Source organism: Camelina sativa, chromosome 5, assembly GCF_030686135.1.
Source record: "Camelina sativa cultivar CO46 ecotype springtype chromosome 5, ASM3068613v1".
Lineage (NCBI taxonomy): Eukaryota > Viridiplantae > Streptophyta > Magnoliopsida > Brassicales > Brassicaceae > Camelina > Camelina sativa.
This window is the reverse complement of record NC_141884.1, coordinates 36,552,052-36,569,783: the sequence shown is the minus strand read 5'-3', so window position 1 is coordinate 36,569,783 and position 17,732 is coordinate 36,552,052. Positions and strand designations below refer to the sequence as shown.

General features: G+C 28.5%; 2 protein-coding genes, 1 non-coding gene and 2 pseudogenes across 4 annotated transcripts; 2 read left to right on the top strand and 3 right to left on the bottom strand.

Annotated features, from left to right (window-relative positions):
* The first annotated feature begins 3,659 nt into the window (after window positions 1–3,659).
* Window positions 3,660–4,942, top strand: LOC104787932 (uncharacterized; annotated as a pseudogene). Its single transcript, XR_015557774.1, has 2 exons — window positions 3,660–3,880; window positions 3,968–4,942. The product of XR_015557774.1 is annotated as an uncharacterized LOC104787932 (transcript).
* Window positions 4,943–5,222: 280 nt separating this feature from the next.
* LOC104787931 (uncharacterized) lies at window positions 5,223–6,926 on the bottom strand. Its single transcript, XM_010513592.2, has 3 exons — window positions 6,586–6,926; window positions 6,102–6,462; window positions 5,223–6,003 (listed from the first exon to the last, which is right to left on the bottom strand). The coding sequence occupies exons 2-3, from the start codon at window positions 6,441–6,443 to the stop codon at window positions 5,500–5,502; spliced, it is 846 nt and encodes a 281-aa protein (XP_010511894.1). The 5' UTR covers window positions 6,444–6,462; window positions 6,586–6,926; the 3' UTR covers window positions 5,223–5,499.
* Window positions 6,927–14,943: 8,017 nt separating this feature from the next.
* LOC109132998 (protein IDA pseudogene) lies at window positions 14,944–15,545 on the top strand (annotated as a pseudogene).
* Window positions 15,546–16,234: 689 nt separating this feature from the next.
* LOC104787930 (nudix hydrolase 1) lies at window positions 16,235–17,073 on the bottom strand. Its single transcript, XM_010513591.3, has 2 exons — window positions 16,862–17,073; window positions 16,235–16,758 (listed from the first exon to the last, which is right to left on the bottom strand). The coding sequence occupies exons 1-2, from the start codon at window positions 16,998–17,000 to the stop codon at window positions 16,445–16,447; spliced, it is 453 nt and encodes a 150-aa protein (XP_010511893.2). The 5' UTR covers window positions 17,001–17,073; the 3' UTR covers window positions 16,235–16,444.
* TRNAP-AGG (transfer RNA proline (anticodon AGG)) lies at window positions 16,316–16,387 on the bottom strand. Its single transcript has one exon. It is a non-coding gene; the product is annotated as a tRNA-Pro (tRNA).
* Window positions 17,074–17,732: the final 659 nt, after the last annotated feature.

Genomic DNA, 17,732 nt, shown 5'->3' with positions numbered 1-17,732 from the left:
CTAGTTATTAGATATTATTTAACAATTAAATAAAAGAATAAAAACTAAATTTTAATATTAAAATAATTCAAATTTAAAAATAAATTACTTCTTTTTCAAAAAAGAAAAAGAAGTAATTACTTTTTTAAAAAGTAATTATTTAATTACTTTTTAAAATTATTAAATTCGGAATAAATTATTAATAAATATAAATTATAACAAAAATGTATTTATTGCTTATTAAATAATGATTACATAAATCAATTTTTGATTTTAAAATTTTGAATAAAGAAAAAGAATTTAAATATTTTTTGTATATATTATTTAGATTTAAATCTAAAATCATTCAAGATTATACAATTTCTAATATATATATATGTATATATATCAATGTTTTAGACTTATTTTAATTAATATCGATTTATTTATAATGTTGACTTTTTGAACAATCATTTTGTTTTTTTACTTTTGTTGACTTAATTATCTTTGTCATCGACTTATATTAAAACAGTTGAATTATGTTATGGCTAGTGAATTTATAACATAGTCGATTTTTTTTTTCCGTTGATTTGTTTATTCATTGTTGACTTATTACATTTTACATTGATTTTTTAATAAGGTCGATATTTTGAATGATTGATTTAACTTTAATTCGACTTATTTATTTTTCCGTCGATTTATTTTAAAATTCTTGATTTTTTTTTGTTTGATTATTTTTTTACATAGTCGACTTTTGATGATGTTAACTTATTTGTTTTGTTTGTTGAATTATATTTTTTTTCTCGCCGATTTGTTTGGTCTTAGTAGACTTATTTCATTTTACGTTGACTTATTAATATGTTTGACTTTTTGAATTGTCGATTTATATTTTATTCCTGCTGATTTATGTTTTTTCTTTGTTGACTTATATTAAAAAAAAGGCAACTTTTTTTTTATTAATTGATTTGTTACATAGTCAATTTTTTTGAACTGTTGATTTATTTTCTAAAAGCTCACAATATTTGATTATTTTATTAAACTTAATAATTTTAAAAATAAGTTAACTTATACTCAAATTTTCAGTAACATATTTAATATATCGAAATATCTATTTATTTTTCAAAAAAAAAAATGATTGAAAAAAACTAAAGAATTATTAGTGAATTATATATACATATATATTTAAATCTATTATTATCTGAAATTTTACTAAACATAATTCCAAAAAGAAAAATTCCAATTAATTTTATTTTATTTTTATGTAATAAATTTTTGAAATTAAATGACTAAATAATACCAGATATTTTAATTATTACTTAAGGGCATATTTTATTTATTTTATCTGAATTTTAATCATTTAGTTATTGATTAATATTATATATAATAAATTAATTCATCATTTCTAAAAATAATTATCAGAATTTCGAATATCTAGTTTACACAATGTTTTTAGAAATATTTTATCAAATGAATTGATATAGTTATATTGTATTTATTTTTAATTTTTTAATTAACTAGATTTTAACCAGCGCTATACCGCAGGATTATATTTTTTTAATATATATTCTACATAACTTAATAAAAAATATTATGTTAGATCAAATATATATTTTTAAAAGTTGACAAATATATATATATATATATATATTAAAATATAATAATATTAAGATATTTGTAATTTATTTGCTTTCTCTATATACAATTATTTTTTAATTTCGAATTTAATTAATCAAAATTCTTTTATTTTAGAATTTAATCATTTAAAATTAGTTGTTGTGAAAGTAAACATCGGTTAATATGTATAATACACTTTATAGTTCATATAATATTACTTAAAATTTATCCACTAATTTGAAATTAGTTAGTTTTGCCTAGAACCTATTGTATATGAGAGTGATGGAGCCGGTTAGTGTCGGTTTATAACTCTTTTTATATTTTGCTTGTGTTTTTAAACCAATCCGCAAAAAAAGATAAGTGTACTAATGTTAACCCTAATTCCCATCACATACATACTTATGTTTATTTTTAGTCTAGGTTTGGACCCGTGGACAAATAAAATTTTCCATAAAATAGTGTTGCTTTTCTAGTATTGTGCATATGTTAAATTGCAAAAATCTGTATTTACACAAATTTAGTTTTATTATCACATAGTTAGTAATATTGTTGATATTACTCATATAGGAGTAAATTTGATTTACTCAATATCTAAAATGTGTAACAGGATAAATATGCATTTGACATCATAACTCTATAAATGACACCATTTTTTTCTCATTGAAAAAAACATTTATAATTCTGAGATTAACTCTATATAGTATATTTATAATTCATATAAAGTTAAAATATTTATAATTCTTATAAAGTTTAAATATTTATAATCCATAAACATTATTATTATATTTTAACCTGCAGTGTAAAACATTACTTTTTTGGAATTCACAATTTTTTGGAATATAGAGATTTTGTTGGAGTTTATTAATAATTATTAAGATTGCATAATACCAATTTTTATTAAATCAGTTTAATTGTACATGCAATATATTTGTGTTGTTTGAAAAATAGTAATACTAAAAAACTATTTTGCTTAAAGTTTTGGTCCTTTTCTTAATCTCCTATATTCAAATCAAATGCTAATCATGTTGATGATCACGTTGATCATCCACACACAAGAATGTGTATATATATTACCGAAATTAATTAGTTACATAATTACAATCCAGTGGAATTAATTAGTTACATAATCACAATCCACTGAAATTCCCATTAGCCAATCCAGTCCTTACTTTTCCAAGACCTTAAAGCACCCTAGATCTCTTCCCAGATCGCTTCACTACTTCTTCCGTGAACAGAATCTCCTCTTCATTCTCGTCGAGATCTTGATCGGTTCCACTCTCTTCATCCTAAAGGCTTCTCTATCCCGTTTGGGTGCCGATATTGGAAGGAAGAGACGGATGATGTTGTTGGTGGTGCTAACTTGAGATGGGCCAATTATTTATAGGCAATTAATTAGGTTTATTTTTCACCTCTTAACACGCCACATATTAAATTGGTTACAGGTAAGTAGGGTTTAAATATTGCATAATATTTTTTTTAGGGAATATGCCAAGTTTATGTAATTTGATATTTTTTTCAGCCATTAATTTGTTTCTGTATTTGAATTTGTTTATATTTTAAATTAAATGTGGTGAGTAATTGAGTACATACAAAATCGATTATAGCTGATTTATAGGCTTTACCAAAATTATTTTTACTAATTTAATTTTAAAATAAATAAATGTCAATGGCATTGTCTGTAAATAAGTTCCAACTCCAAACTTTCTTTATTAAAACTGTTGTGAAAATGTTAATATAGATTTTTAATTATGGACAAAATGGTTATTTTGTGCAATATATAAGGTATATTTTAAATATTTAAAAATTTTAGTATAGATTTCAAATATGTTACTAAAATTAAAGTATGTATTCAAATTTTTTTCTTTTGTGATAGGTAAACCCAAGCTCCAGCGGTTCAAGAATTTGTTGAGAATGTGATTCAATTGCCGGTTTAAATTTGAGCGTGATTGGTTTAGAAGAAGATTGGAGTTGGTATGTGAGTTGAAGAGTGAGAAACACTCTAGGTGACAGTTTGGGTAAACGCGTTTTCTCCCCTTTGACTATAAGAGGGTTTGCAGTTTGGGTAAACGCGTTTCCCCCCCCCCCCCCCCCCCTCCTCTGTCGTCGTCTTCTTCCTCGCGAAACTTCGAACTCGTAAGGTTTTTCTTCAGGAATCGATTAACACAAATTCTTCACTCTGACTCGATCTCTCCCTCTATCGAATTATCTGGAAATGCATTCTCAAGGAGACGCCGCCAGAACTCGTATTTGGTCTCTTCAACATGTCGAGCTGGATGCTATCAGAAACCTAGTCAATAGTTATCTACAGGTACATGTTATTGTTTATTACCTTCTTCGATTATCGATTTAGCTGTCTTCGCCGTTTCGAAATTAACCCTAAGATTCTCATGTTTAGAGAGACCCGGAGACCTCTTTGACTGCTATGGAACGGATTCGTCTTCTTCTTCAGCATCTGGTAACTGAGACCAAAGATTGGCTCTCTTTGGTGCGTCTTCCCAGAAACAAGAACCCAGCACCGTTGCAACTCCAAGCTGAAGGGGAACTTCAATTGATTCCCATTGACTTCACATGTCCATGAGTTAATCAACACAATGAGTGCTGATATTGATGTGCTGAGGGAATACTACAGTGAAATCAGCATGTGTTCTGCATTTCAAGGGATTTCACCCTCAGGCATGTATCTATTGGTTTCTAATTATGTTTCTCGGGTGATAGACATGCTTCATGTGTTGGTGTCAGATGAGATTAAGGTACAAAACGTAGAAGACCTTGGGTATCTGATCTGGAAAACTAGGAGCTCAACTCTAGAGAGGCTAATGACTGGACTTTTGTATAGTTTCCGCAGACATGACAACCCTCAGCCTCGGGGTTCGCTTGCTAAACTGGGGCGCATACAACAATGCCTTCAGCACGTGCTCTGCATCTCAAGTGACTTCATCTTCACTCATCATCTCGTGCCCATCCCCAAACCACAGCCAGCCTCATTTCCAATACCTCAACTATCACCCTCTATGGATCGTGACTCAGTATTGTCTTTGGTAACTCAGCAAGTTTCCAATGCGGTGCATCTCATGGATTTGATTGATGATTGTTTGGTTCTGATTGGTGAATATGATCTTGATAAGTTGAAGATGGATGATTTGGCAAAATTTCATGACTTGGTCAGCAGAGTCAATACTACCTTGGAAAAGAGGGCTTTGGCAGAGGGAGCTGTGCATGAAGAAGAAGCATAACAGGACTAAGCTAGTAGGCGTTTGCAGATGATTTTACAGAAGGAGGTAAGTATGAATAGATAGAGGAAGAGTAATAACGACATTAGTTGTTGAGTGTAGTACAGCTTATGGAATCTATTGTGTGTTATGTTGCCTTATCTACGGTTGTCATTCCCGATGTCAACAATGTACATCACAATAACAACAAATTCTGCGTCAACCAATTACTACCCTCAAGTCTGTTGGTTCATGAGACTCACAATCTTAGTCGAATCTTCTTATCAAAAAAGTTGCTGTATGCAATTGTCAAACTTTGTTGCAATAAAATAAAATTTTGTGGAAAAAGCAAAATCTCAATTCGCACTCGTGTTTTGATTAAGCGGTCTCGATTATTCGCACTCTGATACCAAAAGAGTGGGACAAAGCTGGCAACATAGCTGCATAATGATCTATATATTTCAATACAAAACCATCAAGGGAAAGAACCACAGCATCTTACAAACCATAAGTTAAAAAAACAAAATAGACTAAACATAAAGTTTCAATCGAACAAGAAGTTAAAACAGATTAAGAGAAAGAAAAAAAAAAAGAAAAACAGAGCACACAAGAGTTTGGTGATGATGCCACAAAGAAGAATATAAACAACAACAAGGAAAGCAAAGCAACTCCAACGAACCTAGAGAGAGAGAGAGAGAGAGAGAGAGAGAGAGAGAGATTATTCATTATTACAAGCTTGGTGTTCGAGATACTTCTTCTGGAAAGCAAAGTTCGTCTCCATGATTCTGGCAGTTTCTGGGGTAACCATAATCCCCCCAGGAGTGCATGGAGGTGTGGGCAAATCAGGCTCGCCAGGTTCGCCTCTGACAAGATAATCGCCAGCAAACTCCCATTGGTGAGATGATTCTTCTACTTTCCTATAGCCCATGACATAGAGCCAGCGGGCAAAGGATGTCATCTCGTATCGCAAGAAGAACACATGTTGCGGAAGAACATCTCTCAGGAACTCAGTTTCTTTCCAAATGATGAAACTCTTGCCGCTCTCACTCCACGAGACAATTGAATCAGTTGAAGGATCATCCACCATATCATACATTTTTCTTTTGAAAAGAGAAGGCCGTCGTTGCTTTCTTACACTGCGTTGCTTATTCGCAGCCGCATATATTCCTTTCATGCATGATAAACTGCTTAAAGGAATCAGGCCATTGTTAATATCCAAACCCTAAATCCAGAAAAATACAAAACAAAACCATATTAGATTTTATGAACAAACAAAACAAACATCTGACAATCATATTTTTTTTTTCTTTCTCAAACCACCTTGCGGCCAGCGAAGACGATCTCAATCTTTCTGCGATATCCAGGCGTTAAAACAGGGCCACCACAAATATGAGGAGGCGGTTTAAGCCCAGGCTGACCTCTCACGAAATAATCGCATGCATATTCCCATTTCTGATCAGACTCTTCAACTTTCCTAAAGCCCCAGAGTTCAAGGCTCTCAGCTTTGAGGAACCCTGAGTCATCCCAAACGACGAAACTCTTGCCGCTCTCGCTCCAAGAAACTATTGAATCAGTTGAAGGATCATCCACCATCTCATACAATTGACTTCTGAAAAATGATCCCAGAGTAATGGGATCTCCATTACTGTCGCCACCATCCATCTCGAATCAATTAATTCCCCTAGATTGTGATGTGACCACAACACGCAAAGACCCAACAACAACATTAGTTTTAAGCAACAAACAAACACAAACATACAAAAATTAAAAATTGGCTAATCCTATAAAATCGAGAGATCCTTACCTCTTGATTTGATCTTAGCTTGTAAGCCTCTGAAACCAAAACCCCTATGCTCGAATCAAATCTGACAAGGACACGAACCGTTTTTATATCAAAAACAAAGGACACGAACGGCCCATATCCAGCCCAACTCTAGATCGTTTTTTTTTCTTCTAATAAATTCTTTTCTAGAAGCTACCATTTGACATATAATTTATTTCCTTCTGCAATATAAGATTTGTTCATAGTAAATAAATTAAAAAACTACTTATTAATATTCAATTTTGCATAAATATATAGTAATACAATATAGTCAACCAATTATAATTATTGAATTTTAGAGTTTTAAATACTTATTTTAGGATAACTACTATTTAAAAATATAAATATAAATTGAAATTTCTTGGCTTTTTCTTTATTATTTGATGATTTTTTTTTATATTTTTTTCTTAAACAACAAATGTAATCCATGAAATAGTTTATTTTCATAAATATATATTATTTTTATTTATGATTACAAAATATATTAATTACATAAGATCTTTTTAAAGATATTTCTTGCATATCTTGTGTTTTAGAGAGTATTTACAAATAATTTAATTTTAGATATATTTTATATATCCATTAAAATAAAATTTAATTGATTTTTATTAATTTCACATATCTTATATATTAATTAACTTTATATTATTAAGGCTATAATGAATATCTTTACTATTTTAAGATACATTTAAAGTAATTTAAATTTTATTTTAAATTGTAATTAGTTAATTGTTTTCAAAATTAAACTGATTTTTTTTCTAAAATTGTGAGGAAAAATATGCACAAATATTAATTGTAATTTTCTTTTCTTGTTTTTTAAAGTTTTTTCCTAAAATATTTATATAGAATCAGAAATCTAGATTTGATTTATTATGTATATAAACATTTTCTTTATTAATTTTGATGTATAAGTTTTTCTTAATTAAATATTCTAATTGATTAAGATTTAAGCAAGATTATCTCATAAAAGTGTTTTAGATTTGCAATTAATGAAATCTTTGCAATCAAGCAATTTTGTAAGATTTGGAAATCAAAATACAGTAAAACCTCTATAAATTAATACTCTATAAATTAGTAAACACTATAAATTAATAAATTTTGTTGGTCCCAAGTCGGACCAGTGTAAAAAATAACAAAACTCGATAAGATAATAAGATAATATTTTTTTTTTTGAAATCTCCATGTAAAATATAGTCCCAATAATATCATAAACTAATAATCATATAAATTTACACATATATATATATATATATAATAATGCATGATTCTCCTAAAACTCATATCAATAAAACAATTATTGTGTTGTATTTTCAAATTATAATGATATAAAATACTTTATAACATATCACAGCTCATAACTAATTTTTTTTAAAAGTTTTCAATTTTTAGATAGTTTGATAGACTATTGAAATACGACAAATTAAATTTTCATAAATTTGAATTGATGTATGTCATGTGTATCAGTGAATTTGTCTATAGTATTTGTAATTTCTTTTCAATAATGTTGTTTTAGACATTACAAATTCAATTTCTAGACCATAAAATTTAATCCATCTAAAGTCTAATCATATTTTGCTAAAATTGTCTCAATTCATAATTTTAAAAAATAAAAAAATATATATAACTAGAAATCAATAACTATTAATTTAGACTATAAAATAATAATTATTAATTTATAAATAAATTAATATCACTATAAATTAATAAAATTTCATGGTCCCAACATTATTAATTTATAGACGTTTTACTGTATATGGTTTAAATTACAACCATTTGAAAAATCAGTGTCTAAGATTGAATTTCGTTTTGATAATCAATGGTAAATATTTGGAGAGATATTCGGGTCAACTAATTAGATATTAAATGATCCGCGCGTAGTTAATTTGAAAGGTTAGAGAATTGTATTTCAACTAGATTTTAACCCGCGGTATACCGCGGGACAATATTTTTATAACAAATAAACTAAATTTTTTAAAATTGTATTTGTTTTGTTTCTTTTGTTTAGTGTTTTAGATGGTATAATTGTATTTTGATTGTTAATTCCAAAATTTGACCAGCTGTATATTGCTGACATGACGGAACAACTATTTAGTTTTATTTATAATAATGTTACATTTTTACCGTATTGAATTTTGTATGGCTATTAAAATTTATATTTTTAGTGTTTTTAGATTTAAACCGTGAAAGAACTATTTTTATATTATTATATTTTTCCATTTTTAGTATTTTTAAATTTAACCTGTAAGTTTAATGTTTTTTAGATTTAACCCGTGAAAAAATTATATCCGTAAAAGTTATTATGCAGTATCAAGATATCATTTAAATTTGAGAGATTATACCATCTCTAAAGATAGTTTTGGAGATTTTATGGGAATAAAACTTTAATGGGTAGAGTTGTTTTTGGAAAAATTGAAATGTATAGATGTTGTCAAGATTTTATGGCAATAAACATATAAATTTTGGTCGATTTAAGAAGTTTTAGTAATTGAGTTTCTGTGCAATATTATTTTTGGAAAATTTTTAGGGGTTAATGTTGTAAAAAAAACTTTTTAAATAAGAAAAAGTAAAAGGGCATAACACAAAATGTACTTCAAAAATGTTAATATAGATATGAATGTCACTTAACCTACTTTCCTAACTAATAAGATCATATAGAATAGTTAAAAATCATATATATATATATATATATATATGATTATGGAAGATTTACTTATCTTCTAGATATCTTCTTATAGTAGTATATACATTGGCTTAAATAAATATCTCTACAACAACTATAGGTTTTCTATCCACCACCTTCAAAGTTACTATCAAAGATACATGCATAGTAGGTTTAGTTGTGGCCTATGCTTTAGCGCCCAAATGTACATCATGGACCAGGTATTCATCAAAAGTGAGTATAATGTGGGACTATTGTTCGCGATACAATGTTTTAAGGAGCCGTGTGGTGTGTATGTAACTGTAGGCTGCATTGCACCATCTTCTCAAAAAGTAGGACAGCTCTCATATCATCTTTCCTACACTGTGGCTGTACACACTTTCACTTAATTACGAATCACCAAAGGTGAAGATGATTCTTGAAGTGAGTTTTGAAACCCCTCGAGAGAATTTCATGTTGATCCCTCAGAGTTTATAGCGTAGTAGTGAATGGTTGGATATGAAACTTCGCATCAAAAAGTTGAACCAGGATAAGAATTAAGAAGGTTATAGAATTGTATAGAAGATGGTCTTTTATTATATTCCTAATCCTATATGGAAACTGTCTCTAATATTGCGTTTACAGGTCTTCATTTTCTTGTTTAACTACATTGGCCCATTAGAACTTTCATTCTCTAGCACTGGTCATAAAATCATATACCCTATATTCAAAATTTTATGCAGTGTTGGAATTATAAATAAGCAAATTTTATAATATTGAAAAAACAGAAATCACATTAAAATAATCCACGCGTAGTCAATTTTGATTTTTATTTTGTTCTGGACTTTAGTTTAATATTTTGTTGCAGTAAAACTGTAAAATAGAGTTTCTTTCATTTATGTAGTAAAGCCAATTTATAAAGGTTTTTTTTTTTTTTTTCTTGAACAAAGGAAAGGTTTAAGCATTGGTAAACCAAATCTTGGTCTTTGTCAAACAAAAGAAAAAAGAGCGTCTCTTTACTTTTCTTCTTGTTCGTGTTCGTGATGCTTGGAACTTGCTGTTAGACCAATCCTGCTTTCATTTTCCAAGGTTTGTGCTCGATCTTGACTCAGCATCATCAACGTATTGTGTTCATTGTTCAATTGAACCTAATTGTGTCCCCTTTCCGTTTTAGCTATATAGATAAATTAACGCACATCATCTGTTCATAGATTTTTCTACATGGGTAATCCAATTTTTGTTATTTCATAGATTGTTTTATCAAATGCTGAGGAATTTTCCTAGCGAAAAGTTTAAATTTTGTTCCTTTTCTTTTTATGTACTGTGTGTGCTTAGTTAGTTATTTCATAGATTGTAATTGAGTTTGTGTGCAATATTATTTTTGAAAATTTTTTAGGGGTTAATGTTGTAAAAACTTTTTAAATAAGCAAAACTAAAATGGCATAATACAAAATGTACTTCAAAAATGTTAATATAGATTCATTTTATCTGTGAGCTTGTGGTCGAATGGTAGGGAGCAGGACTGGGATGCTACAACGTTTCAGGTTCGATTCCCCTGCTACGCGAAACTAAGTCACATTTTCTTGGGCACTCTTACATGGATATGGGCCTATCTAATGGCCCATTTGAATATCCGGAGAGAGGGTCTATCCATGGGCTGCACCTCCCCTAGAGATTAGTCTCGGGCCTTCCATAAGTCTGGGGATTTACTCTGAGTTAACAAAAAAAGAAAATGTTAATATAGATAATATACGTATGAATAATTATTGAATAGTAAACTTTTTATTTAATATCAAAACAAAATCATGGTCCAAAAATTGATCCATGAATATTCTTACCTTAATAGTATAGATTATATTTTATATATTATTTTTTTTTTTTTTTAAAACATTTTTTCGCTATTGTAGTCGTAGATGGTTAACAAATCTTTGATGAAAATGCTCTTATTGATCATGTTCCTTTGGGAGTGAACCAAACTATATAAGACAGATAAATATTAGAGTCCTCGTGTTGAATTAAAGGATTAGTGACAACAATAACTTGCAAGTTAATAAGCTGTGGTCTTTTTAAATTTCGATTATGCATTTATTCAACTGTAAAACAAACCTTAACCTGAACATCACCCAAACTAGTATAAGTCTCTTGTTTTGATTCTTTCATTTTGTTTGCTACTAGCTAGTACGTAGTTTTGCCTTCCTGAGATTGATGTCGTCAAGGCTACACAGTCCGATCTCGTTCACTGAGCTTCACGATTCACGAACGATTTTTGATTCACGAATCAAGCATAAAAGTATAAAACATGCATTCCATACTAAACAATGCATACTAATAATTTGGTATGCTAAACTTCATACTGCATTAGTAAAGCAGACTAAAAAAATACGGACAAATAATTAAATTTTAGTATGGAGTTATTATTCACTCAATACTAACATGTGTTTTATTATTTTGGATTTGATATAGACTATATCAAACAAGTGAGTGAATAGTAAAAAAATAGGAAATTGTTCCGATTTTAAGTCCGGTCTAGAGCATATCAACCAACCATTCAAAGCCATAATGTGAATTTTGTTCAATGCTAGCTACATATAACAAAACATTAAATAACATGATTTTCTTATATAATTTTTTTCTTTTTAGTATATATATATATAGATGTGACTAAGTAGAAGAGGTGTAAGACTTTTTGCGACATGTCTAAACGTGGGAGGTATGTTGGAAATTTTACTTTATTTTGACATTCATAAGACACAAAAAAATTGGTCTAGTTTGGTAAAAAGAAAGAAAGTAATTCGTGAAGAAGTCTGTACTTATATGCAAAAATCAGGTGGATATCCAAATCAAATATGGAATAAATGAAAGAAAAATGTAGATTATGGGAAAGCCAATTTTCAAAATTGTCAAATTATGTGTATTCGTGTCTTACTTTCTTGAAATACCTTCTCACGCAAAAGATAGAGCTGGTATACATTGTTTTCACGTGTCTTTCGTGCATGAATATACCAGTAACTTTGATGTGTATATTCGTTTTAATATAATAACTAGAATATAATCCGTGAGCACAAATTGAAATTTCTTTCTTTTGTTTATTTGGTCATTTTTATTTAAAATATCGTATATGTGATTATTTTATTTATTTTAAAAATATTTATTTGGATAGAACACTATACCATGAAAACATATACTGAATTTGACTTATGAAAATAAAAATCTATTTTGTAAGATATATTCTAGTATGTCTAGATTATGACCCACGGTATAAAGCGGATTAAATTGTATGATAAAAAATTAATTTTTATTTGTTAGTTTTATTTGATTTATTTAGTGTTTAAAATTATATATTGTATTTTGATTATTAATTCTATGACTTAACCTATAGTATAATGTATATTAATTTTAGGACCAAATATGTAACGTATGTTTGTCAAAATCATCGTGACCGAGAAAACCTACCAAACAACATTATTCCAAACTTAAATTTTATTCGAAAAATCATATATTTGAAATTTTAACCCGTGATCTAGCAAAAAAATATATTTCTTGAATTTTTTTCATATTATAGTGACATTATTGACCCGTGATATAACAAATCAAATTAGAATGTTTATAATTTTTAATTTTTTAATCTATCATATATTTATTATATTCTTAAAACTATCAATTAAACTATTTTTAAATATTCCAAATTAAATTATTTAAATTTTTTATTGTAGTATATAAAACTATACAATTCAACAAAAGAAATATATTGAATGAATTTAAATATTCAAATTTTGACCCATTACTCAGTCAAAATTTTCTGATAAAGTTAGGTAAGCTTTTATTTTTTAGTATAATCGGAAATCACTTGTAATATGTGTAAGAATGATTAATTTCTATTAATTACTGAGATTTTTTTTGCCTATATATAGTTAGTTAAATATTCTTTGAAGATTTTATTTTATTCTTTGGATATCGTTTTTAAGAGGATCCTAATCCTGTCTATATAATCTATCAAATAATTAATCTATATATCATATCAAATAATTAATTTTAGTTATAATCTATATTATCTATCAATTTGAAGTCGTGTACTTCTATTTATTAAAAATATTAAAAAGGGGATCATACCACATGTATCCCCTATATATTAATAGAGAAACATTTTGTTGAAAATGCTGATGTGGCGTCGCCAGAGCGATTTGGAGATTTAATTGTAATTAAACATCTCAAGATAAACATATTTACAAAAATAAGTCTTTTGATTTATTAAACGTGCCATTAAAATATATAAAGAAATCTTTATTTCATTATTATTTACATAAATATGTCATTAGAATATATAAGGTAATGTTTCTTTCTATTAGTTTTTTTTTTATAATGAAAGACTTCATCAACTATTAAAAAAATAAAATATAGTTAATAATTTAATTATCATTTTCATAACATATTTAATTATTAAAAGTAAATTACATTTCATAAACTATTAAAAAACTCATTCATCTATTTAACTTTTTGAAATACAAAACTTATTCTCCGATTTTAAAAAATTTGATGACTATTTAAGTATTTTCTCTGTTTAACAATAAATGTAATTTTGACACATTTCACACAAATTAAGAAAATATTAAAATATACATATATGTCTTTATTTAATAAATGTTTAATTAGTTAATTTAGTCATAGATTAAGAGTTAAAACTAGAAAATCTAATGAAAAATATGCATTGAAAATATAAAATAGTACATTGGAAATATAAAATAACACTCTTTGTGAAACAAAAATAAATTCTAAAATGACACTATTTATGAAACAAAGGAAGTATATATTAAAAATAAATTATTACAATAATCTTGAAAATAAATAACATTATCACAATAATTAACATTATTTACACAAAATAATTAAATGTAAATTTGAATAAAATAAAAAAGTATGTGTAAAATTATTGATATAACCCCTTAAATTCCAAATAGTAATTTTACTTGTAATAATTTTATTTGAGTCAATTTATCCCGCATATAGTACGGGTTGTTACCTAGTTATTATTTATTAGTTCTAAATTATAGTCATTTTTACTCTAAAAGTCTACTGCGTACGTGAATTATATACAAGTTTTGTCCTTCTCTTTAGTCTTTTATAATATCTAAGATGTGATCTTATTTAGACTACCTTAAGATTTCAGTTATTGAATTACTACATTATTTGTAAGGATTTGATTTTTTTTTTCTTTTTTTTTGGAACGGTGCTGTGTGTAGTAAGGTATATAAGGATGATATCTACAAAAATTTCTGCACAAAACACATATTGATGTCTGATATGAAATCGAAAGCTAATATTTCTTTACAATTTCATACATCTTGTGATATAATTACTGTTGAAAGTTGAAATATACGAAAGAAAACAAAATAACAGTGATTATGTCCTTAAAGCCATTAAATATTTTCTCCGTCAGCGGAGTCGTACATACTTATGAAAAGAAAAATGACCATCCCTTCAAACTAGATTCCTATTTCATATCATAAAATGGACTTCTGCATATATAAAATATACAAATAAAAGTCGAAGACGACGACTAAAACAATGAGAAAAACTCAACATTCGAAAACTTTAGAATTTACAATATAATAATACAAAAATTCAAAGTCTCATTAGCGTAGGCTTCACTCCTCTCTTATTACTATTCCCCGACTTCTCCCTCATTTCCGCAACACTTATTTCCAATCAAATCCACACACACACACACACATGTTATAAATATACTCATAGTCACATACATACACATTATTCATTTCATTCATTAACGAAGTGGAAGTGAAAATTAGAAAAAGGAGAAAGAAAAAGAACACATCGAATACCAAATGGCTCCGTGTTGTACGATGATGATTCTGCGCTGTCTTGTTCTGTTTCTGATGGCAAGTAGTTCTTTGACAGCCGCCGCAAGAATCGGAGCCACGACAGAGATAAAGATCAAGAATAGAAAGAGCTTAGGGATTAAATACAGCCATATCTTTGGTTACTTACCTAAAGGCGTTCCCATTCCTCCTTCTGCTCCTTCTAAGAGACACAACTCTTTTGTTGACTCTCTTCCTCATTGAGTTGATTTCTTTTTATTCATTGCAATTTTTTTTATTTGTGGTTTTGTTTTGTAGATTAGATCAACATACATAGTTACATAGGATATACTCGTTGTATATGCATACAATTTATATACACTTTTGAAATTGTTCCTTTCTTTTTATGTTTATGGACTTATATGTTTAAGGTTATGATGGTCATATAAAGATCAAGAAAATGGATTAAAGTTTCTTAGCCTTCTTTCAAATTTATATCTACTTCTATTTAATAATATATTCTATAGCTAGGTCTCAAACATATGTTAGTATTAATCTTCTCAAGTTCTTAAATATGTTCATATCCGTATCAACTTCATCTTATATTAGTCGCCTTAATTACAACTTTTGTTTTTATACAAAAGTAAAAAATTCTTGTGGTTCTAGAAGTGAGTAAAAGTTGCAACTTATAGGTTGTAGAGGTTAATATTTGTGTTAAGAAGATGATAATCAAATGAAGAAATAAAAAAACCCACCAACAAAATCTGGTTTACTCGTATCATATAGGAACACAAATACTAAAAAAGAGAGGAGCATTCCGAGAAATGAACTCAGAACCTCTCGTGCATCAAATGAATACTATTGAATTTGTTCCTTTTTATGTTCAAGGTCATGACTCATGATGGCCATATAAAAATCAAGATGGACTAAGCATTGTTACCCTTCTTTTGAATTTATATATATACTTCTGTTCCCATATCCTTCACACACACCATATTCTTAATCTTGTCATGTTCTTTAACTACGTCATATCCGTAACAAGGACCAACTTGATCGTAGATTAGTCGCCTTACTATTTTTGTTATTTTATGCAACTTGTTAGTTGTACCATTTTCTCTTTCTCATAGAGGTCAAATGTCTGAGTTAAGAAGATGACAGTCAAACATAATGAAATATCGAATCCACAAAAAAGTCTAAGATTATTTGTAACTAGGAAATACAAAGACCAAAAATACAGTTAAAATAAAAGGAAAACAGAGAGGGGGCATTCCGAGAATTGAACTCGGGACCTCTCGCACCCTAAGCGAGAATCATACCACTAGACCAAATGCCCTTTTTATTAAATCCCAAATCAATAACTTTACTCATAATAATAATAATACATGATCTCTCAGTCTCCACCACAACAACCATGAGTGAAAGGATTGAATCCACTTTTAAACAACTTCTCAAGTGGCCAAAACAAAGGGGTTGGTAGATTCTCCCAATCATACCAATCCCATCCTTCACTCTTCTCCGGTTCCATATTCTTCGGTTCTTGATTCGGATCCACAAGCACCGCACGCATCGAAACAGAGACGTAGTGCGATGGCTTCGGTGCTTCTTTGAAGACATTGTTTGTAACAGTCAAGAGCTTCATCTTTTCGATCTTTAGACCCGTTTCCTCCATTACTTCTCTAGCTGCACACTCTTCAAAGCTCTCACCTGCTTAAAGAACAAAGATCAGCTTAATCAAGATTTGGGAAAAATTTAAAAAGAGAGAGAGGTGGAGAGAGAGAGAGAGAGAGAGAGAGAGAGAGAGAGAGACCGAATTCGAGATGGCCGCCGGGAAGAGCGAAGGTGGAGTGGCCGATTGAGGAACGTCGGCGACCTAACAAGATTGAGTTTGCCTTGAGGATGAAAACTACGACGGCGACTTTTGGTATCGCTTCTTCTCCTGTCGCCATTATTGTCGAACACAGTGAAAGTGAAACCCTTTCTTGTCGTGTTTTTGGATTTTGTTGAGTTAATTTGGGTCGAACGGTGTCGTATTGATTGAGCAGTTATTTGTTTAAAGGCCCAAATGTGTCATTATCTATATACAATATACATTTTTAACTACATTTTGGATTATACCCTTTTATCTGTACATTTAAAATTTTATTTATAAACATAATCTCTAACAAATATTTTACATTCCATTACAACTAAAAAACGTTACAACAATCAATATAGAAACATAAATTATGAAATATTTAATCACACTATCTATTTTGTTTTGAAGATATTCTATCTCCAAATCTTTTGCAAACAAAGAAAACAACAATTTGATTTCCATTTTGTTTTCCAAAACCTGTGGGCTCTGATTCTTAACGTAAAGAGAACTTCAATTCACATTTATTTAAATATTAATATTAATATATACAAATTTAATAAAATTTTAAAGCTTTATGAATATGTAAAATTAAAAACGTTTCAAATATTATATAATATAGTTATATAGTAGATGAGTTTTCAAAGAGGACATGTTGGAATTAACAAAATATCAGTAAATTTATAATAACACGGGTTAAATCTTCATTTTGTTATTTATCTACTATTAATATTAGAATATTTGATATACAAAATTAAGTTAATTTAACTAAAATTGTGTAAAATAATTAAATTATTAGGAAAAATATGACTTAATCACAAAGTAT